At 41.9% G+C, this 17,144-nt stretch overlaps 1 protein-coding gene across 3 annotated transcripts in view; it reads right to left on the minus strand.

Moving 5' to 3' along the window:
* Positions 1–188: 188 nt before the first annotated feature.
* The window catches only part of HSPBAP1 (HSPB1 associated protein 1), a gene marked incomplete at its 5' end in the record, with an annotated part of 38,119 nt that continues 21,163 nt past the window's right edge, over positions 189–17,144 (minus strand). For 2 of the 3 annotated variants that reach the window (XM_080399771.1, XM_080399769.1), the window contains 5 exons: positions 189–812; positions 1,022–1,132; positions 4,136–4,219; positions 11,938–12,109; positions 15,246–15,382. In XM_080399771.1, the coding sequence (XP_080255897.1) occupies positions 255–812; positions 1,022–1,132; positions 4,136–4,219; positions 11,938–12,109; positions 15,246–15,382 (1,062 nt within the window). In that variant the 3' untranslated portion in view covers positions 189–254. The remainder of the gene's footprint in view (positions 813–1,021; positions 1,133–4,135; positions 4,220–11,937; positions 12,110–15,245; positions 15,383–17,144) is intronic. The other variant, XM_080399770.1, reaches the window with a different exon arrangement.

A 17,144-nucleotide genomic window follows, 5' to 3' on the forward strand; every position in this document is an offset into this window, starting at 1 on the left:
AGTATAACTGCGTACGCTCTGTTTTGCTCTTAACACTGAGGAGCTCTCTGACTAAACACACCTTTCTCTTCCCAGCCATCATTAACCAGTTAACTCTTCTTTCAGCTCAACTTCAGTCTGTCACTTAACCATTAACTGTGTCTGTCTGTACCTAAAAATTATTTGAAATGAAACACTCAATTATTGCAGAGCTTAAACACCCACAACAAGGCTGCCACTTGATTTACTTCAGGAATGATAAAAGCACTCCGGCATTAAACTTTTGTTCTCTCCAACAGCAGCCGAGCCACTAAATTGATGACATGTGGATTAACCAAACAGTCGAGCAAATCGTTGGTAGAAAGGGCTGTTTGCGAGGCATTTGGACTGCCGTCTGAATCCATTTGACGTGCAGGCATTTCACAGTCATTACTCATTACCAATTGCTTCCTGGTGCAGTGTAATTTTCCAAAATGTCTTTCTTCATTTTCACGGAGAAGAGGTCTACCATCACTTTCAACTGCAACTGCACCCATTGAGCTTGTTTCTTGAGATTGTGGTAAAACCTGAATAAGATGAAGCCCAAAAGGTGTTTTCTGCAGCTTTTCTGCTTTAAATGTTGAAAAGCCAAATTCAAGGGCTAGTAATCTGCAGCCCTCTGGTTCACAGCCAACCTCCCTCTTCTTCCTCTTGCATAAGGAACTTGTCCTTTGCTCTGCACCACTGTTGCTGGAACACGTGTGCTCTGACACACTTTCCTTTTGACACTTCAAATATGCAGACACTGCTTTATTCAGGTACTGAAGATTGATTTCATGGGATGTTGCCTCAATCTAAGAAAACACCCAGGATACACTCAGTTAAAAGGAGATATGTTTCAATTCACCATTGCATGATTATCTTCCATGAATTACTTCTGCTACATGAAGGGAAGGAATTTAAAATTCTTTTTCTTAGGCAGCAGAAAGACTCAGGGGGAGCTAAGCAAAATGTCAGTAATTCTCTGTTATCACTGCTATAATGGGAGGAAGAGACGGCTTACCTCTGTGGGATTTAGCCAGAGATCTCCATCACTCGGATTTTCTGCTGATTTTATGGCACATACCAGCATTCGAGTTATTGCTTCTTCTACACGGGCTTCATGATCTGCATCCTGCCTCAAGGGAACAGAAAGCGTTTGGAGATAGGTTAGCACTTGGGTCTCTGCAGAAAGCTGGAAGATCTTCGGAAGAATGAAATGGATGGCCTTAGTCTGAAAGCCATACTCATGTATGTGAAGTCAGTGAAAGGTTTCAGACTTTTGATGCTCCTACTTAAAGTCCCCACATCGGTAACAGCACAGGCTTTGGTGCAACTACTCATCTGAATAAGGATTTGCAAAACATAAGATTCTAGAGTGTGTATATAATCTTTTCCCATATGAGTGTTCTGTTAATTGAATCTGGTGCTTGGAATTACAATGCAATGTTAGCATTTAATTAATGTATGCATTTATGTAGCTCTTTAGGACTTGAAGGACCCCAGAAGTACATAGCAAATTTTATATATGTACATATTATGTCTAATTCAAGTACTTAAAACACACAGGATGTTACAGCTAGGCAGCAACTATCTGGGGGCTACAGAGCCATAAAAGTGAGTCTTAAGGAAATTCTGGAAATATTTTATCATGTAACGGCAGCTGCCATACTGCTGCAGTTTTAAATATCAGTAGAAGGAAAACCATGTTTCCTCTGAAAGCTCTCCTGCAGAACTAAAACCTAAGTTAATAACTGGCTCTTTGTTTCAGCCTTCACTTTCTGCACCATCCCCTTGGGTAGCTGGGTGCTAGCTAGTTTAGGACAGCAGAACAAAACTTCACAGGATCTTTTTGAGCTTTCTTTCCCACAATTGAGTTTCTTGTATACGGAGGCGAAAAGTATGTGGAAGGAGACAGTAAAACTTTCCAAACAAGATGTGTGGTTTAGTTACTTCAATGACAAATGCCTAGGAGTGGATGCATAAATTGGCTTTAATTGAGGTACTCAGACATACAAGTTTTGGAGGAAAGATGTAACCTAGTCAGCCACAGCCCTGAACTGCCTCATGTTGGCTTTGGGGAACATGTCAAGCAAACGATGCATCTTGCTAGTATGAGTGTTGAAGCAGTAATTCATCCTGGAACCCTGAGCAGAATTTGGGATAGAAGCAGGGGGAAGTGCTCTTAGCATTCTGTGGCTTTGGATGCTTGGCTTATTAATGGCCTTTTATAACAAACCCCCAAAACACAGAGTTTGGTATCTACATGTGGAAATTATTTCAGGTGTTGCACTCTTGGTATTTACCCTGGTCTGTTGTACCGATTGCATGAGAGTACAATAGGCAGCAAGGAATACTTTGAGTAGCTCACATGCAGCTGAAAACAAATTAGACTTCTACTCTAAAGTCTTGTCAATATAATTAATGGTTTCACTAGGACTATAAATGTTGGCACAATTCACATCTGTCAATATGAAAGCAGCTGGTAACAGCTGCAAGCAAAAACTATTTGATTTGGTAACGGAAATGTTCTCAGTATTGTCTTTTAGCATCGTTGTCAGAATTTATTTTTATAGATGGATTGCCCAACACCTGACAGTGCTGCCATCATCAGCTATAGGGATAATTTCTGTAAGAAACTTTCACCCGGGTTGCAACATCTGCACTTGCTTATGGCAGCTCTTGATTATCTGGGGAGAGGGCATGTGTGTGTCCTTCACTAGCAAGACCCAGCAAATGCTCCTCTGTTTATGATGCCACACAACTACCCGCTCTCGCTATCGCCAAACAGGATCTTGGTGACTTCTGCAAGACCTTTAATGATTAGAAAGGCCATGGAGTTTAGCTCAGTGTTGGTTTTTTTCCTTGCAGTGCATAAGAACAACTAGAAATGCTGTAGCTAACAGACCACCCAGCCACCTGCGAGTTACTAGCCTAACCCAACTCATCCAACCTTGACCTGCTTCTCCAGCGGGGCACAATTTGTGAGGCACAGCTTAGGGTACAAGCATGTGTGTTGACATCAGGGTCTTTCCAAGCACAAGGCACACAGCCAGTTCCTCTGAATTACCTCAGAGGCTTCTCAAATTTAAGGCAGGTTTAAATGGTTGCTCTGCAATATTGTTGGTGCTTTTTCTGGCACTGGACGCAGCCTGACTGTACTTAAGGCTACCTAAAAGTTTGGTGTGGACTGTGGGCCTGCTGTCCTTTCTAAATGCATAGTCTCATCTGGAAAGTTTTTCCATGAGGGAAACACCCAAGTGAGTTCCTCTACTCTGCAAATGCTTGGTTTGATGTTAGCATGAGAGATGTATTGTGCGGTCTTTGAACAGCAGCTGAATACATCTGTTCATCCCCCTGCAGATTTCCAGTCTAATAAAGGTTTTTTAAAAAAACCCAGCAACAAAAAGAGTAAGTATTTTAGTGAGGCAGCTTTCACAGGCCATTTCAAAGGGTCTTTATTTTATATTAAGCTAGGTAATATTAATAAGCAAGTAATCTGAATCAGAAAACCTTCTAGTGCATTGAGATGATCTAGTTGAAGATGTCCCTGCTCATTGCAGGGGGCTGGACTAGATGACCTTTAAAGGTCCCTTCCAACCCAAACTATTCTGTGATATCCCTGGAATCATCCCATACAAACTGGTTAACATGAGCAAGAAAAATCAAGCCTAGGGAAAAGGAAATTAAATACTTGAGAAAATCCAACTCCAGGCACATCAAAGCTATCACAGAGAAAAGCAAATTCAAAATGCTCTGCCACCCCCTTCCTATCACATTAATCTGATTTAAACTCTAATTTAGCTTTGCATGTAAGCATGTGCTTGAGATGAAGTTGCTGTTTTGCCATCCCCTACTCAGCACAAAGCTAGTTAGCCCATAAGAAATTGGACATGAAAAGTTTAGCTTGTGTTTAATTGTTTGCCTGATTAAGGTAAACTTGAATGTGATTTATGCTGAACTGGGGCTTCCGATCCAGAACCTTGGAAGGTTCTTCAGGAAAAACTGTCCATAAGGGCTCTTCCCTCCCCAGCCTCCGAATACAGCACACCCAATAAGGCTGAACCTGGCAGATGAGGGACAAAAGTCCATGCAGATGTGGAAATGCTACATCACCATGACATAAAAAGGAAAATACCAGTTCAATCCAAGAGTTTATGCTGACTGTGACGGGATCAATGGATTCCACATAGTGCCACCAGTGCCTTGGAACGAGCAGGACCTGGAATTGGAGACATCGCATTAGAGTACTAACAGAAGCCTGCAGAAAGATAAGCTGTTTTGATTAAGGTGATGTGGGATGCAGAAGCAGAATAAGACAAGGAACAGGGGTGAGGGTGGGAAGTGATCTTAATTTCTTCTAAAGAGCTTTTTCTCAAGACTTAAACGCCCACTCTCTCCTCCCATTGTATCAATACTATCAAGTGAGAAGTGGACATGATCCAGAATTACCTCTCAACCCAGTTCCTTCTCATGTGAAGCAGGACTGTAACCTTATAACTGCCCTGGGTAAGCAAGGTCTGGCTGTACAAAGTGCAGCTGGTGGGGCAGTAAAGCAGGGCTTTAGAGAAAGTCTCAGCCGGGCAAGAATTCCTCTGTAGACTCTCCAGATGAGCAGGCTCCCCAGTGGACTGCCAGCTGGCTTCCCCAAAAAGCAGGTATCCTAACGCTCATCTTGGTGATTAACAATATGTAGCTTTAATTCTGGTAAATAATCACCAGTATTAAACTTGTCACTTTCGGTAGACAGGCTTTTAAAAGGAGATGTCTCAGAAATCATGACAATCTAGTTTAGATCAAGAGCTTTACAACTGTATCAGGATGATAGCTGTGGCATAAAATTGATTCTAACCCATGGCTTTTACGGTACAAAGACATTAATGTTATTTTGATGATACAGGACAAGCTTTACAGATTACTGAACATTAGATTAACATAGAGCTATCAAGAAAAGCATAAAAGATGGGTTTTGACAAGGAATAAAAATGGTCAGAGTCAGATAAAAATATAAACTTCAAAATGGGGAAAGTGAAGCAATGATCTGTACCTGAATTGCAGGCAATTCTTTTTCTTGGTAGACACAAATTACTTAAAAGAATGTTCTGCTACCTAGAGAGCCCTGTGCTGTGTTATATCAAAACACGGCTAATGAGAAAATGTCTGTGTAGGAAACAATGACGGTGGCCCTAGTCCTGCAAACACTTACAGGACAGAGCAGAGTCATTTTTGGGCCAGAGGACAAAATGTTCTCCACAGGTTTCAATTTAAGTCAAACAAAAAAAGCATTGGCTCTCTAAAGGTCAAAAACATTTGGAAATTGTACTTTAATCCAGCACAGCATACAAAACAGAGAAAGAAGTGAGTCTGTGGAGGGCCGTTATTTAAAAAATATCACCAATTAGTTACTCCTGGCATCTAAAAGTGTATGAAACCTACACAGATTGAAGCCAAAACATATTTTCTACACTGAAAGGTGCTTTTATCACAGAAACCTATGCTTGAAATGAAAATTGCAGTTGCATCAGCTGCAATAGATTTGTCTGCTAGCAAGTATTTGCCCACATTTGATTGACTGCAGAAACACACAAAAAAAGCCAAACGCTCCTCTGCTCTATAGCGGATCTTCCGCTGAACTCTGTTAAAGAATCCGGGTGCCCTCCAAATGACAGGGTATAATGATGAAGGCTGAAAAACTTTGTTATACAGCAGAAGGTGACATAGCTTCTGGAGTAAGAAGCCGTTTCATGGGGTCCTGTCTGTGAGACTTGCACAGGCGATGTGCTGTAGAAGTGGATGAAGACTCTAGGGAATTGGAGTATGGTGCCGAGGGACTATGTAGCAAGGGCAAAAAAGCAAAGAGGCAAATTAAAGTGTTTAAATGTTTCAGTAAGAGGGGCTGCCTGGAAAAACAAGGTGGAAATTAGGAATGGCACATTCTGGCTCAACATGACTCACATGCAAAGCAGAGACAGAATTGTTTTGGAAAGAGGAGGTGTAGCCAGGAGGAAAATACAATCCCCCCCCCCCCCCCCCCCCCCTTAACTAGTCCAGTCTTTTCAAATCAAACCAGAGGAACTTGGTCTTTGGAGAGACTAATCAGATTTTACTTGCCAGCAGGTTGAGGGTAATAACTGCAAAGCTGTGTACTTCAGAGCTGGCACTGTTTGCTGATGCAATTTATAAAGGAGCTACGGAGCTGTGACTCAAAGAGGCAAAACGGGTACCATAAAGACACTTGCTGCCCCTCTCATGTTTGGGGAAGCTTATGCTTTTTAAAATAAGGATCTATAGCAGCAAGAAAATTGAAATTATCAAAAAGCAAAGGGACTAAAACTTTAAGGAAGATGAAGAAATTGAAAAAAAGTAATTAAAACCAAAAAATACAGCTGGGAAGGGAGCAGCAAAACTAACAGAAGACCAAAAAAAATAAAATAAATAAAATCCAGCAAAGAGAGGGGTAGGATTCTTCCACCTTTATAAACTAGTATTCTTCTAGGTTTGGTAACTAGAAGCAAAGAAATCCCCATAACAAAACCAAAACAAACGCACTCCGCCATCCATTCCACGATAAAACAAAGCAGACTTCCATATGTTTATGAATATGGGATGCAGAGTCAGCTACATTTGAAACTCCGTTTCAATAGGAAATGTGAAAGTAAACCACAGGGTAATAACACACAGACACAAAAATGCAGCCAACGTTTTACAGGAAAAATGTAAAGTGCAAACCCAAGACAGAACTATTCCAAGCTAAGAGATAATGTTGTGTTATCCTGCTTTCTACAGCATGTACCTAGCTTTGTGGGCCGGGAAGATACTGATCTAAACAACAAGCAATGAGATAATTTTAATATTTGGGCTAGTGATAGGCAAATATAGCAGATGAAGTCAAAGTAGGACGGAAATCCCAGAAAAGATAAAATGAAGTTCTGGTCTGTAACAGGAGGAAAGAAACAAAGAGAACAGTTGGGAGACCAAGTGGAGCAATGCTGAAGACTTGTACAGCACAGAGAACAGAAAAGGTTTAAATTCTCAACGGACGTGATTAACTCGATACAGTGCAAAGGTAGGGCAAAGGTGGAATTGCTTCAAAAAGGCAGCATACCCTGAAGTGAAATATTATACCAAGAAATTCCTGCCCATTAGAAAAAGATATTTGGGTAAATGCACAAGAAAAGGAACGACCAAAGCATGACAGTGTGATGGGAAGAAAAAGAGGGGGAGCTATGGGGGGATCCAAGCAAATCCCTGAGCTGCTTGCAACCCTGGCAATGAAAAATAAATTTAAATAAAAGCATAGACAGCTCTATGGGAGTACCATGTGAGAACTGTGAGGGTGCTGCCACCCCAGCCTATGCCCCATCCCAGCTGGTGCCTGCCTGGTGCTAGGAAGGTGCTGCTTACCCTGCCTCCCCCATCCCTCCTGAGCTGGTGTCTTCCCACCTGCTGAAACAGGAGTGCCAAGGGCCACTGATGTCAAACACGGGCACAGCCCGGGGGGAAGGTGCTGTGAACAGGAAGGGAAGGGGGCTGTTACCATGCTGTGTCCATAGGGACCCTGGCGAGGGACTGAGGGAAGCTCAGGGATGAGGTGGAAAAGTAGAGTTAGGAACTGGCAGCTTTCACTTTTGGTTTGGGGCACACAAGGAGTTCTCCATGTATGTTGCAGGCTGAGTGGTGTTTTCATCACCAATTCTAGTACAAATTCAGCTCCTGGACTTTTCTGCCTCTTGTGTGATGGAGATGATAGCTCTGGTGTCTAGAGGTTGAGCTGGGCTGTCTGCCTTCTCTATGGGGTGACTTGGGGCCAGCTCTGTAGTCTACCTCATGAAAGACCTTCCTTCCTTCCTTCCTTCCCCAAACCAGAATTATCAACGATCTGCTATGCATAATGCTGTGGACAACTCTGAGTTCTGCTTTACCAAAATCACTTAAAACTCTTCTCAAAAACAAAAGCAGTTTTTCACTGCAACCCTTTCTAACAAGTGTTTTGTATACTTTGAGCTGGAGTATTTAATTGCTTTTTAAAAAGTTGGAATTACTCTATTTTCTGACTTGACTACAACACTGGGTTTTGGTATCAATTACATTTTTCTTGGTTATTCAGACTGTTTTGCTGTTCCCCACTTTAAGCCCAGTCTGAAGTTCTCACCCCTTTTCTTTAAAGGTGGCACACAAGGAAACCCCTCCCTGACCTCATGACGATTTCTGCTTGCTCAGGGTTGGGTTAGAAGTCAGAGCTCTGCCTGTGCTGTTGAGCGCTCTGGCTGCCAAGCAGGATCCCACTGTGCATTAGATACTGCTAGCAAGAGCACGGAAAGGGAAAACCTTGCAGCTATTCGCAGCAACTTAGAAATAACTGTAGCTGTGGGCACACACCGAGTTTGAGATGTGTTTCTTTAGACTTTCAGAAAGCAGGCAAGGAAAAGCAGGGGAGGAGAGCTTTGGAACAGCAGACCACGGTGAGAGACAGCAAGCAGTAATGTTGATTTTTTAAAAAAATATCATTTTTTCCTATGCTGTGACAGTGCTTTTCAAGGCTGGAAGGGAGCATCCTTCTCAGACACAATGTGCCTTTAAGCCTAGCTCAGTTAGGTTTTCCTTGCATCTCTGGTTTCTGGAGCTGCACTGCACCTCCTCTGGCTCCAGGCTGCACCTGAGATACAATGCCAGGAATCAGGACAGCCCGCAGCAGGGCAGCCCAGCCCTGCCTGTAACAGCATGGGTCCTGGTGTCCAGTACCACTCCTGTCTGGGGTGGCACGAGGGAATGGCACTGCTCATGGGAGCCCCGTGCACAAGGTGCTTGCTCTCCATGCGGAGGGCTCCATGTGGAGCCTTATGTGTCCACCTTCAGACAAGCTGAGATGTGCTTTCTAGTCTAGTCTAGTGTTTACCGTTGTCTAGTTATATGGGTATGGATTAAGAGGAAGATTGATCAAGAGCAATTACATTAGTGAGCAGGAATCAGGCAAGAAGCTGGTAGGAAGTGGGGCAGAGGAAAGCATGATCAATGATTTTATATTGGTATAGCACCTCAGTATTTTGTAGCCTTTTCAGGTGGTATTCATCTCTCCTACTTTTAATCATCAAAAAAGTTAAGCATCTATGTGCGTAGGCTCCTTTTATAGCCTGTGCTGGAAGGACATGATGGGATGAATGTTCCGGCAGAATTGTAATTGTGTAAGGCAGGGAGGATGAATTGCCTTGTAGAGGTGCCAGGTTCTTCCCACTGATGGCAGACAGGACATCTGTCCTGGATGGGCTTTAAGCTGAGGGTGGCAGATTCTGCCCTAACTCTTTTAACACTTGTCCCTGAGTGTAGGGTGGAAGACGTTAGAACAGACATGTTTTGCCCCATTCGTGGTCTGTTAAGCAGTATATTTGTGAAAACAATGAAGGTGTTACTAGAAATACTGCAGAGTTGTTGAACAAACAAAACAAAATACCAATGCTTTTGGTGAAAACTCACTAGTTCAGTGAATACAAATCCACCAGCAGTCAACCTCCTGCACCATACTTACCACTCAGCCTTGCAACCACCACACAGGTAACCAGGTCCAAATATTTATAAGGAGCCCCTACATTTGTGTGACACAACTTGAGCTTCTAACTTTGTGGATATAGTCATCTACTTCTGCACACCCTTGAAAACTCTTATTTAAATTCTGCACACCCTTATTTAAATAAGCTAGATATCTAAATGTTATCATAATCTGTGTCGAGAACAGATCACTAATGTATAACTGGAAGTTGCATTAAGACCTCTGTGGAAATGCAGCCAACAGCCACTGGTCAAGTACAGGATGAAACCTTATAAAACCTAAAGTCTCGGCCAACTACCAAAATTCGTAACAGAGATTCACCTCTGAACAGTACAGTGAAAGAGCACAAAGGATGCAATTGAAGTATGCACTGTGCATTGGGACAATGTTACGTGAAGGAATTCTGCTCCAAAGCCTTGAATGGGTGCAGAAAAATGGCTTGTAGCAAACAACGACCAGAAGGTGGCATTAGACACATTAAGTTTTTGATACTCAAAGCTGCAGTCACCCTACATGCAGTTCCTCTCCTGAATACCTAAGAACACCTTTGTCTTTATTTTTCAACCCTTTGTTGTTACAACATCTAATCCAAAATGTTCTGCGTACCCTCTGGGAAAAAGTGGAGATGCTACGTGCTACCACAAAAAACAGCTGGCTGCAAATCCTGCAGTAAACGTATGTATTCTAACCGAAAACCACTGCTAAGCACCTATCAAAATTGTTGTTATTTAGGGATCTTCTACCTTGTTAACAAAGCAGTTCTTCTAGGTCATTCCTTTCCTCTCCATCAAACAGCAGCAGTCCCCAGCCACCTGCCCCATAAGCTTCTGGATGAGGTGCTGGAAAGCACCACCCAAAAGACGTGGATAAAATGGATGGAGGCAATACCTCACTGCTCCATCATTGCCTCTACATGACTTTGCCTCCAGAAATCCAAACGGTACCTCCTTCAGGGCAATGCAGACAACTCGGTACTACTGAGCTGGCTCAAGGTCTTTATTCCTAGCAAGATTAATTTGTAATTCCTTTAAGCCTAATTAAAATTAAGATCATATTAAAGGTTCACTACCACAGCTGAACATTCCAAAGAGATATATATTATATAGTGTTAGGGATCATGGATAATGCAGTGCTGAATGGATGTGGCATTTTTATCAAAAGTAAAAATTTGTTCTTTGTGCTTTAAATTATTGAACACTGCAACTTCACAAAGTGCAGAATGTGAAAGTAATAATTTGCTTTAGGAGTATGACTAGGAGCTAATATAGTGCAAACAGTGAAGGTTGATCATGGTTACCCATCTGCAACTGTACCGGCAGAAGAGCATGCTCTTCCCATTGACAGACACCACCCTCTTGTTGGTAACTACTACCCTGCTCCATTCTGCCATCTCACCTGTTCACAGGAGCACTTCTCACTCTCCCTTCTCAAAATTAGCTGGATTAGCAAAAATCCATTCTTTAAATTGTTGGAGGCAGCTGGGTTTGTGAGCTAAGGGAAAGGGGACACTTGTGCAAGTCGCTGAGCTGGCAGGTCAAAAGAGGTGACAACATCTGGTAGAATGGTGAAAAGGCTCTAGAAGCGGCAACTCCAGTGTCTGAAGTGGTCAGAACAATGAACACTGCAAAATTCCTTTGGAAAGGCCTGACACCTTGAGATATGCAGGGGTGTGTTACAAGGACATGTGCTGCTGAACAAACGAAAAAGGTAATTCAGACTCCAAATACAGAGCGTGTTATTTAAATAAAGAAGGACACTACTTATGGCAGGAAACTAGGAATTAAGAGTCCTGAGCCCTGCTCTCATACTACTGCTGACTACCTGCGTGACTGTAAGCCAGGCTCTCAAAACTGAACTTTCTCAGTAAAACAGGGTTAATAATATCCTCACATCCTTGTAAAGCACCATGAAACCTCTGGATGGTATGCACTCTAAATGCAAGTATCATCATTACAATACTTAAAGCAACAAGTTGTGCCAATGTTCCCTGGTGAAGGTCATTCACTATCAAAATATGAGTTCCTTTGCTGGCTCTACATGCTCATTAATCACACACATTTCCTGGAACATGCTGGTTTCAAAGTAGACAGGTTGGAGTACTGTTCAGGAAGTTTTAAAGCCGGCAAATTGGAGGTGACTGCAAGAACTGTGATGGAATTGGGAAGCCAACTGAACTAACTCTCCAAATGTTTGCATTTTTGTACAGAACAGGCTAGTAAAATAACTGTGAGCAAAGAAGGTTCCCATGCTGAGAGAAATGTATCAAGCCTGAGCGCAGAGTGTTGGGAGAGGGAAGTTCCACAGTCAATCTGTTAAGATTTCCTAGCCCTTAATTAGCCAGTTAAATAATTTACTAGAATCTTTAAAGCAATGTAAAGCTTGTATGTGAATGGTACCTGTCCCGGACTGAGTGTAACGATGTGGGCTGTTGTGTTCCTAAACTCGGGAAAGCGTTTCAGATCAGGGTTGGCAACGTTGACTTTACTGAATACGCTGGATTCCTCATAAGGGATCCTGGTGGGATAAAGGAAACTGGTGTCACCAGGTGGGAAGAGGTGCCATCTCTTCCTGAAAATAGAGAGAAGATAAAAATGTATTCAGTACATGTCAGTTACAGCAAAGAACTAAAGGCAATAGCAAGGTTTTCAATAAAACATAAATCTGCCTCACTGTGTGAATCTCCTATGCAGTGAGAACACAAGCAGTGCTTACAGGCTGTCTCCTAAAAGTGTTTTTAAAATATTCCACTTTTTAATTTTTTAACTGAAAAGATTTACAGCTTCTCACCAATTATTTTTAAAAGGCAGATAAAATAATTTTTTTAAAAAAAGCTCTCCCATCTGGTTTCCCCTTCTTCCCTTTTACAGAACAACATGCAGCATTTACAGATGCTCGGAGCATTAAAAATTGCTCTATAAACCAGAGGATATAGTTTTGTTAGAGACAACATAATTTAGTTCACTGAATGAATAGCTACTGCACCCATGCTTGTTTTAAAAGGAGGGCATCGTATGTTTAGGATGGCGACAGTAAAGTGCTACGGATGTGATGTTCTGTTTCCTATCATTACCTGCAGTACTTACTTGGCCGTGTCACGAACCCCTCATTTTTAGTAAAACTCTTGATGCTCCTATGCCAAAGATGGCATAAATAAAAACCAGAGGCATCCATAGACATTAAACATCCTGAAACACCTGTATTTTTTGTGTTATCCGTACGACATTATGAAAATGTGCCTTGAGTGGGCCACTGGGTTTAGGAACTTACTGATGTGACTAAATGCCCAAATGGAACAGGACAGGGTTGTTCTGCTCATGAGAGCACTCCTGTTCTAGGTTGCTCTCTATGTGCCCAAAGGTCAACACACTGCAGTGCAGGGCCAAGCAGAGCTGAGACATGGACCTCACCCTTGAGAGCTAAGGTCTCTATTTCACTTACATAGACCAGATCAAAGAGAAAAAAACAGAATGTGCTAGAACTGGTGGTGCCAGTTTTATGGGTACTATAAATGAAATATCTTAGTAGGTGCATATGACACTTAGAAATAGGAGTTTTATATGGCAGTACTTCAGGTGATGGAAATAACCAGAAAGGAATACAAAAAGAGAAAATGTATTACATTGAAGAAGTGCCAATCAGTACAACAGTGACCCATGCACTAAGCAACGGAAAAGTAAAGTCAGTACTTTACAGCACAGCTGGACAATCTGTGCAGCTGTCCTCGTTGTTTCAGACTCTAGCGAGATCTTTTTTTTTGTCTCTTTCCTTGGTACTCACTGCTTGCTTTTTGCCTACTGCTTCTGGTTGTCAGTTCTAAGTCACAGGTCTGAAAATGGGAGAAAAGCAACCAAATGGCACAAAACCAGAAAAGACAGGAAGAGCAGGATAGCCAGAACTGCAGAGATTGGCACAGATGGAAGTGCCATAGGCCAATGACATTTCTTGGTAATTACCAAAACTACTGCTGGATGCAAGCACAAAAACAGTTATCCTGAAACTCAGGCCCTATTGCAACTTTATTTTGCCCTCCAAGATAGATCCTCTGAAGGGGCAGAGAATACCTAGGTTAGGAGGCTCATGGGTTAATCCTGCAGGCTCATGACAAAGCAGTATCATGAAGCAAAAAATTAAGAAGCCCGAGGGATGCAAGAAGGAAATTCAAGATAGCAACAAAGGGCTAAGGAGTCATCCCTGGCTTTCCTGCAAAGGCAAATCTATTTAAGTTTAGCATAAGCTTATATTCTGTTACAAAGCCTGTCTTGTTTGTGAGTCTCAGAAGGGAATCTTTCTGCTCTGAAGAAGCCCAGGATTCACAAGCTTGTGGAAGTTTGCAATCTATTTATAGGTTTTACTCTGAAGAGGGAAAACAACTTTGTCTTTTCAGGCCATGCAAAGGCTTTAGGCTTCTTTCCCTGAGATGAATAAGGATTTTGTTCTACCAGAGGGGGAGGAAGTGTCTTGGGAAGGCAGGCAAAATTGCTATGTGATGCTGGAACGCTCGAGTTCAGTATCTGAAGGTAGACATCAAAGAGACAGGGCAGGTATCAGGTCTGCTAGATTACTGTACTTACTTCGTACACCCAGCATTTAGGTGGATCCTTAGAAGATATTTAGGCATGTATGTCTCATGGTTCTCAATGAGATTTCTGGCTCCTAAATACACTTAACTGTCTGGACTTCAACGCATAATGCTTACTGATGTGATCTGAGCGCTACAGAACTGGCTGCAGCAAAGCGCAGTGCTGAGGGCAGCCTCCAGAGCCTCTGCTGCATTTTCACCCAAGGATCTCAAGGCTGTTTACAAACATGAATGAAAACCAGCCCGAGAGCTAAACAGTTACCCTTCTTACAGATAAGGTGATGAGAAATTCATTTGTCTTGTTGGGCCTTAAAGCCAGTCAACTTGTGGCACTGCCCAGCATAGAGAGAAGCCAGCATGCCTGACTTTCAATCCTCCACCTTAATCACAAGACCACCACGATTTTACTGTTCTATAAAATGTCAGAGTAATTAATCACATTAAACCCCCACCAGCAAATTTCTCCTTCTACTGTATACTTTCAAACCTAAAAAATGCATGCAACTTGTTTTGCTACTCTAGCATTACTCTAGCAATAATAGATAATTAAAAAACCCTGAGGCCAATATGTAAGGAAAGGAGAAAAAAAAATGGGGATAAAGAAAAAAAAGAAAGCATGTAAACAGGCAGAAAGGTACAGCAACAAAGCCACATGCTCCCAAATTAGTTTGGAGCCTCAAATGTCCCTTTCAACTTTGCTCACAGCTGGCTGCCTCATCCTGATGTTCCCCTTTAAATTAATTCTAGCAGGCTGTTAGAGGCTCTTGCACAGAGAATATTGTAAAAGTCTAAAGTAGTTTATTTCTATTTTGTTTCTGGGCTTTTTATTTTTAACTCTTTAACTCCTAATTCCAAATTCCTGAATTCGTAAGTACTAGGAAGATTAAAATGTTTCTTATTGGGCCACATCTTTCTCAAACAGAAGAAAATAAAATTGTGTTACGTCCATGACCCAGTCAAACTCCAACCCCCTGAAGTTCTGCCATTTCCTATAGAACAGTTTTGATGCTCTTCAAGAAAACTAAAATAATCAGGATCTAGAATTAACATTCAAGAGTCCAAAACTAATGTTATAGCCCAGTATAACTTTCCCCTGTATTTGTTGTATGTATATGCAGCTGTTACCTTCCCTGTACTTGCAACACTAAGTTGCAGCCGTAGGAGTCCAAATGGCAGGGGGTGTTTGCTCCTTCAGAACCAATCCACAGTGTGCTCTCTTTTCCACTTCTTCCAGGGAAACCAAAGTCAGACCACCTTATATCCTACAGCAAGGAGAAGGTTATTTATGTAAGCTGTTGAACTCATCCACATCTTACTCTCAGTTCTCTGAGTCTCTTGTCTTCTCCCTCCACTGCTCAGTCGCTCTTTATCCACTGCTGCTGCTGCTCCTTCACGGGGTTCCTGCATGCGTGGCCTGTGCCCCTTCCTCCAAAATTCTCCTCTCTCATAGCATTTCTTCTGCTTTCTTCTGTCTCTGTCTGACTACACAGCCTCCCAGATCTGTCTCCAGTTCTCACCCCAGTCTTTCACATAACTCAAGGTACCCGTTTGCTCTACAGAAGGACTGCCCAACTGCTCGTGACCACATATGGTGCCTTTTCCCTCATTTCACTTTTGTTTTCCTTTCTCCATGCTTACCCATCCACCCAAGCTCAGCACTGCTTCTAGAAAAATTCTGATATATGGCATTTAAAAAAAGAATGAAAGGAAGGAAGGAAAAATCCCTATTCCCTTTTCAAACCAATTTGATAATCCATGTGGCATATTTGCTCTCTCTTTGCTCCTGCCTCAGCTTTCTCCATGTATTCTGGAGATGCTGACTTTAGCCCTCTCTGACCCAGTGGTACGCTTGGGTTTTTTAAGCTTCTTATTATTTTATTGACACATTCTTCTTCTGCCTTTGCAACTGCACAGGCAGTGAACTTAAAACAACTTGATTACATGGTGAGGAAGGGCAGAACAGGTATGCATGTGTTATGAACATGATCCTGGAGCTTTCCAGTCCATTAATCCTCCCACAAGCAATCTCTTGGGTATGACAGCTGGAACGAGGCACAGTCACAGTCACGTATTTTTCAGATCGTTGGAGGGTTTTTCAAGATGGCTCTGTATAGCTTGGATAAAGCTTTCCTATGTTTCTATAGCTTACCCTGCCACCTGCAGGGCCTGATCATTTGTTTATTGGAAAGCACTTGACGTATACTGGCCAGAGACTCTGGTGCCTTTTGGCTGCAGCCCCAGACTGAGCTTTAGGAAACAGACATGCAATTCCTGGCTTCCTGATGGTCTCGGGCAAATCACTTCATCTCTGAGCTTTGTTTTTCCCATCTTGAAAGGGAAAATAACAGTATTTGTTCTGCTTCAGTAAAGCACTTTGGGGTCATTCACATCACCTAACTTTAGGAACTAATTTAAGCTTGGCTCCTGCTCTTGTCAAAGCACTCTCAATCACACCTTGGAAAAGCCTCTCTCTTTCCACTGTCTATAAAGAGAAAATAGGAGTCTAGCCTCCTAATTTAAGTATGTAAGCTAGCTGCTCGCAGACAAGTGGACGACAATCTTTTTTTAAGATCTATGGATGAGGAAAAGTACAGCTAGGCATTATTATAAGGATGACTTCACCATGAGTCTGTATCAGGAAACCCTCAAAATGAGTGATAGCCTTCCCAAAAATTAGGTGTTGCTAAAGATTTTGAATTTCAGAGTTATTGATTTGAAAGATATAATTTGAAAAAAATGTAGAAGTTTAATATAAACATTTGTCAAAGGCAGCAAAAAATCAAAAAGAAAAAGTTGCTCCTATAGATTTCAGCAGCCATAAAATTTAAAATCCAATACAACTATTTCAGTGATAAAGTTAAGCGTAACACCATCTCTACACTTTAATCTCACACCTAAATAGTTTTTGTATTTTGTTACAATTTAAGTGCAAAGAAAGCACACATAATCAATATTAGATTTAAAAGAACTTTTTGAAAATGCTGCAGCTGTAGTAAATAGTTGAAGCGATTATGGGTAAAATGG

Source organism: Falco punctatus, assembly GCF_963210335.1.
Source record: "Falco punctatus genome assembly, chromosome: 8".
In the NCBI taxonomy this organism is placed as follows: domain Eukaryota; kingdom Metazoa; phylum Chordata; class Aves; order Falconiformes; family Falconidae; genus Falco; species Falco punctatus.